The sequence below is a fragment of the Daphnia pulicaria genome, chromosome 1 (genome assembly GCF_021234035.1).
Source record: "Daphnia pulicaria isolate SC F1-1A chromosome 1, SC_F0-13Bv2, whole genome shotgun sequence".
Lineage (NCBI taxonomy): Eukaryota > Metazoa > Arthropoda > Branchiopoda > Diplostraca > Daphniidae > Daphnia > Daphnia pulicaria.
Genome location: NC_060913.1, coordinates 32,629,705 through 32,636,622, shown reverse-complemented (window position 1 = coordinate 32,636,622; position 6,918 = coordinate 32,629,705). Strand labels below are relative to the sequence as shown.

Genomic DNA, 6,918 nt, shown 5'->3' with positions numbered 1-6,918 from the left:
AACTGTTCAGATTATGGCTTCTAGAAATCTTGTGGATGGTCTAAACCTGGGTGACAACACATCCATTACTACAGTATACAATGGTTGCATGCATGAAAAAATGCATAGAAGACCTTTCTCAGAAGGAAGAAAACGCTCTTGCAGGATTGGTGGACTTCATTCATGCAGACCTTTGTGGCCCAATGCAAATAGCATCACCAGGAGGAGCAAGATATTTTATGACTTGCAAAGACGACTCATCGTGTTTCACTGAATTATATTTCCTGCGTTCAAAGGATGTAGCTGTTTCAAAGTTCAAAGGTTTGGAACCTCGATTCTCTCTAATCAGTTTTCTGTATTTAATTTATTATTCATTTCTTTTTCATATGCTAGGTATGGCTACAAATTTGCGCACACGATTCAATCGTGGAGTAGAAATCTTTTGAACAGACGGAGGAGGTGAATGGATTGGCAAAGAGTTTCAGCAATGGCTACAAAACGAAGGAGTAATACACCTCACCACTGCTTCGTATACTCCGGAACAAAATGGCGTAGCGGAACGATCCAATAGAACCGTAATGGAGTTTGCATGATGTATGCTTAATGCCAAATCCGTTCCATTATTCCTTTGGGCGGAAGCGGTACATCATGCCATTATGTACTAAATCGAACCGAATGAAAGGAAACACCGTAACTCCATATGAGGCCTTCTTTAAAACCAAACCTGATGTGTCTAATGTTTTTATATTTCGTTCAAAGGCCTTCTACTATGTTCCCAAAGAGCTCCGCCAAAAACTCGACTCAAAATGCAAAGTGGGAATCGTAGTTAGTGTTTGTGATAACACCACAGCCCTTTAGAATTTGGGATTCTGAAGAGAAGAAGATAAAAATTAGTCGAGATGTATGCATAGACGAACTAGCCAACCTGTCAGATGTACCATCCTCAGCCCCCGAGGATATCAGTTCATTTGAAAAATTTCAAGAAACTATGCTATCGACAGGATGCCTTCAACAGATGGGTCCTATCAACAAACCAAAAGAAAAAGTACCCGGATATACGCCAACCAATGATGAAAACAATAGAGAGACCAGTCGAGCCACTGAAGCAGAGGAACAAGCTGAAGTTAATCAATCAACGGAGCCATGTACATCAGCTGAAGTGGAAGAATCTACCCTATAACCAGAAGCAGTTACCGTTCTGACGCCTAATGAAGAGAAAATAGAAGGTGACGGAGTTGATTCAAGCGTGCAAGTACCCACATCTACATTACGTAGATCTGCTAGAGGTAGGATTCCAAGAATCATTTACAGCATGTTATCCTTGACTAAACTGGCCGAGAATCCGTACGAACCAACGGATTACCAGGACGCCATCACGCGTGAGGATGTAACCCTTTGGCGTGAAAAGATGGGCGAAGAAATACAAGCCTTAACCACCAAAGGAACATGGACATTAGCTCCCTGCCTCCAGGGCGTAAGGCCATCAAGTGTAAATTCGTCTACAAATTTAAACCTGGATATGAAGAAGTTGCCGCTCGAAGAGCAGTACGCCTTGTAGCCAAGGGTTACTCACAAGTACCTGGTATCAATAACTCTGAAACTTTTGCTCCAGTTGTAAAAATGGAACCTTCAGACTCGCCGTAGTCCTTGCTGTAAACCAGAAATTGCAAATTTCCTCCCTTGACGTCTGGGTAGCCTTTCTCAACGGAGACATACAAGAAGATATTTATATGGATCAACCCCAAGGATATATAGATGCCAAAAAACCCAATAAAAATGTATGTTGCGAAAATGTATCTATGGACTGAAACAGGCGCCCAGGGCCTGCAATGAAAAATTTACTCCAGCGCTACTAGAATTTGGTCTCTGTCAAAGTAAATCAGATCCGTGTTTATTTGTTTGTCGTCAACAGGGGGAAATTTTGATAGTGATTATCTATGTTGACGACACACTTGTATTTTACAATAACAAAACTTCTTTCATAGAGCTTGCAAATCACCTGAAACAACACTTCGAATTACGAATTCTGCCCGCTACCAGATTTGTAGGAGTTGAAATAGTAAGAGATCCTGTTAACTACCGAATTTTCTTACATCAAAGCAGCTTCGCTATCGACTTCTGGAAAAATTTCAAATGGCCAACTGTAATCCAAATTCACTACGAGCGATCCGAATGTTCAACTTTCAAAAGGTACCTCAACTAAAGAAGAAAGCACACCATCAGATCCTCTACTTCATCGCTACAGAGAAATAATCGGGGTAGACATGTACTTGGCCGTTTCCACTAGACCAGATATGGCGCAAGCCCTTAACGTACTTGCTAGATTCTCCGAAAATCCTCAAAATGTGCATCTGACTGCTGCAAAACACTTACTCGCCTACTTGAAAGGGACAACAACGTATGGCCTCTGCTTTGATGCCAGTCAACCGGATAACCTGCTGGGATATGCAGATGCGGATTTTGCTGGAGATTTGGATGGACGCAAATCAACCTCAGGATATATTTTCACCATATGTGGAGGACCTATTGCCTGGTCGTCTAGACTTCAACGAAGCATCTCTCAATCCACTACAGAGGCAGAATTTGTCAGTCTAAACGAAGCTACCAGGGGAGCGGTATGGCTGAAACGAATACTGACAGAACTTAACTCAAGCCATACTGAGCCAATCGAAATACGCTGTGACAATCAGGGTGCTATTTTTTTGTCCAAAATCCTGAAAATCATCAACGCACCAAACATATAGAAGTAAAATTTCTTTATATTACAGAACAACAACAGAAGCGGTCCATCAATGTTGTCTTCGTTGGAACCAAGTATCAGCTCGCAGATGGTCTTACAAAGGGACTACCACGTCCACGACTCCAGGAATTATGGACACAATTAGGAGTAACTAAACTCGTAAGAAAACTATTGGTCATTTGGTACTCTTACATAACAACCATAGGTTTGAGGGGAAGTATTGGAAATGGTCTATCAAACCTAACGAGTACATTGATCTATTTACAGATGGAGCTAGTTGGAGAACCGAGCAGCTCTCAGTCTGAGTAGCAGTCTTATATGTATATATAAGGCAATTGGAATCAGCTGTCAATAACTTGTTAATGTCTGAAGTCGTTCTATCAAAGTTACTCTTTCTCTTGTTTGATCTGTATCCTGATTCACAACTGTAACTATACTCAACTATATTACTGCTATCACAAGTATAGTGTATACTATTAACTATCGTTAAAATAATTGAATCAATACAGTTCTCTGTTCAATCTATTATATTTATTCCAATAGGTCCAATAGGTAGGCCAAAAGGTTCTGATGATTTTTAAGTGAAATTTGGGAAACTTATGAGGCAAATTCAAGTTAAAACTTTAAAATGATTCGAAAAAGGCTTTTTTTATCAAAGTTTCTGTTTTTATTATTCAGATAATTTTCTTTGAAATTGGATCAGATGATAACGATTACTGAGTGATTTTGACAAGCGTATGGAGATTGAGATGTTTCATTCAAATTTCAAATTTACTTAACACTGTTTCGTGAATAAATACCTTATTCAGGGGGATTTTTACTTGCGATAATACTCTCCCTTAAATAAGAGACTTTATTTATCCGTGGGTGCTCACTGATCGGTCTTGTTGAGAAAGATAAATCCAGTTGTAAAATAATTTGGTACACAACACTCGGTCTAAATTTCAGATTTTTGGCATAAAAATCAATGATTATAGCTAAACCTTTAAGAAAAATCTCGACAAGGAAGAAAAAATAATAAGAAAATCACCGACATTTATGAATGCACAATCCCACAGCAAAATTATCAACATATGTTTCGGTCAGAAGAAGATAAATTTGTAAAGTAATCTCAATTATCCATTCTTCCGCAGTTGGTGTAAAATACTATATATTTTATTCCAGTGATTTGCAATGAATATATTACTTGAAGAGTTCATTTCCTTTCCTAATCACAATCTACAGATCATGGATATTGAGAAAATAAAGAAAAGATGTGGTCTATGTGGATAATTTTTATGAAAAAAAAATTATCTGTGCAAAAATAGTACTCTTTGTTTGAAGTAATTATTGAGTAAATTCAATCGTGACTTGAAAAAAAATATATTTCAGTAGCATGTAGTGGCCGATTGCAGTAATAAAGAATGTTTTTCGTATGCTAATTCGTAAAATGTTTAAAATAGTAAATCGTTTACACTTTTGTTTTTGGCTGTTTTGAAGTTCTGTTAATCTTTTTAGGATTAACTTTAAAACGATGAAAAATACTTAAAACAGGAACAACCAAAGTTTAACGGGCTCAAAGTCCATAGATTTTCTAGCGTCATGAGTTAAAAACAGAAATAAAGAAATGTGCTAATATTTTTGTGTCTCGTTTGAACAAGGAAACTTATGTTGTCTTGTGTCAGCTCTTCTTTTTCGTCTGCTTTTCGCTGCCACGGTGCCGCTTCTCTTTTCCTTTGGCGCCGGTGCGCTCTCGAATCAAATGCAATTCGGGTGGGATCGCTAGTTGGTTGTCCACTGAGATGCTTGTTTTCATATACCAGATACGAAGAAACCTCCCGTACTCGACGTTTGACGTTGATAGCAGAAGGGAGGCCTCTTCAACCGCGTTCATGTACGTACATGAGTATTTCACAGGCTCATACAAAGGTGGATGAGTTGTTACATAAGAAAATAATGATTTGCTTTTGATTTTTCTTTCTCCATCTTGGGAATAAAGATAAGGCGATATGATTAATTCGTTTCGAACGTTTAAACTTATTTGATATGTTAAGGTACAAGAGCAAATGGATAATTATTGGTTTGTCAATAATAGAGCCACAGCGACTGAACTATCTTTCTTTGTTGTGGTGTAAAGTAGCAGTTAGTTAATAGACAACTTAGCTTTATTCGTTGTTAGGATTCACACTACTTTACGATTAATATTCACCTGTGTTTTAGCAAGATGAGATTATTTTTGATAACTAAAACAGTTCATCAACTCACCCTCTGATCTGATCCTTGCAGAATACATATCATAATTTGTACTTGGTAATTTAGTACAAGGATATTTAATTAAGATATCTAAAATACACTTTAAAGGTACAAATGGTTTTTGGTTTTTTTCTGCAACACTTTCTTTTCTTTGACCAGCAGATTGGTTCTTGGTGAGGTTCTTGGGTTGTCCATCATTTTCTTCTTGATCATAAACCGCTTCTGAATTTTTATCCAATTCATGAGCAGAGAGGGGAATGTCGGTCTCTAATTATAATACAAAAGTTTTACGTAAACATTTTTGACAAAAATTCAGTGGCTTTCGCTTACGACACTTAAGGCATTTTACACATATGGTGAAACGCCGATCATTAAGACTTCCGCAACTAGGAAAAGAAAAAAAAAACAATTGTTAGCCCACTTATTTGAATTTTTGTGACATTTTTTTAGGTAACTTAGACACCTCCAGGGAACTTTTAAGTCCATTTAATTGGACGATCGATTCACACAGCGTTTTAAAAGGCGGCTAACAACTTCCGTGAAACCTTGAACAAGGAATTCAATCAAAATTCAAATAGGGAACAAAAACTTACGATCAAAATGAGTCACAATAAACTTACCGTCAAATTCGATTAAACCGAAAATGAATAGCTAAGGTGACAAACGAAGCTAACGAAGTTCAAAATGGTGGAAATGATGAAAATGGCAGAAGCCTTTTTTCAAGCAACTTGCAAGGAACAACGAAGATCCGACTAAACAGAATTCCAATGCCACCTCAACTGCGGCAGAATTCTGCAACACTATTCCAGCCCCTTTTGTCAAGAATTTTCAATTTGATTTTAATCAGCTGTTTAATTAGTTGTTAGCCCATTTGAATTTTTGTGAAATTTTTTAGGTACCTAGACACTTCCAGGGAACTTTTAAGTCCATTTAATTGGACGATCGATTCACACAGCGTTTTAAAAGGTGGGTTACCACCTCAGTGAAACCTTAAACTAGGAATTCAATTGAATTTCAAATAGGGAACAAAAACGTACTGTAAAAATGAGTCACAATAAACTTACCGTCAAATCCAATTAAACTGAAAATGAATAGTAGATAAAATTACAAAGGAAAATAACGTAAAATTAAACATCCAACATTAGATTTCGGCGCCCTACCCAAGAAAACACACGGGAGTTCAAAATGGAAGAAATGCAGAATGTATTTTTTTCCGTATCGCAACAGCAATACCTTTGCAACTTGAAAGACGAAGGCAATTGGCAAACCACAAATGGTCTTTATCCTACCTGCCACCTCAACTGCGGCAGAATTCTGCAACACTATTCCAGCCCCTGGATGACAAAACAATGCTTGGTAGTTGTGTCCAGATGGCTTGGAAGTTATGGCGTATTCTTCAAACACATGAAACTGGAGTCTTCTTCATGGAAACCAGTATAATATCTTACAGGTGAATCCTCTACTGGTCTTAAGCGTTGTCTGAGAATTTACAACTTCCTCTATCGGATTGTTAATTAGCACTATTTAAAAAAAATTAACGTCACCGTAACAGTTGGAACCACCTTTAAAAAGATACAAAGTTTGCAAAGTCATCTGGCGTGGGCATATCATCTGTAAGTTAGCAGTATCGAACTTGAAGATAAAGGAAAACAAATGAAATATTAATATACGACCTCTATTTTACGACGGGTATCATGAGGTGGTATAATGAGGTGGTATAATGAGGTGGTATAGTGAATCAGATTTAGAACACGTTTAAAGTAAAGAAAATAATTCTAGTAATTGTGTACGAGTAATGACAGATATTGCACTGACCAGTGTTCAATTACACAAGTGTCAGCCTAACTCAAGGCAAACCAAAAAAAAATACTTGAATATTCATATTCAACAAGAAAACTATTTGCTCACTACTTAATATCTAACTGTAAAGAAAATTATAGAAAATTAATTGGTTGAAATACCAGCTT

The 6,918-nt window shown here is 37.3% G+C and overlaps 1 protein-coding gene across 1 annotated transcript; it reads left to right on the top strand.

Moving 5' to 3' along the window:
• The first annotated feature begins 2,243 nt into the window (after positions 1 to 2,243).
• On the top strand, positions 2,244 to 3,028 carry LOC124321966 (secreted RxLR effector protein 161-like). Its single transcript, XM_046784256.1, has 3 exons — positions 2,244 to 2,670; positions 2,748 to 2,878; positions 2,987 to 3,028. Exons 1-3 carry the CDS (start codon positions 2,244 to 2,246, stop codon positions 3,026 to 3,028), a joined length of 600 nt encoding a protein of 199 aa, XP_046640212.1.
• Positions 3,029 to 6,918: the final 3,890 nt, after the last annotated feature.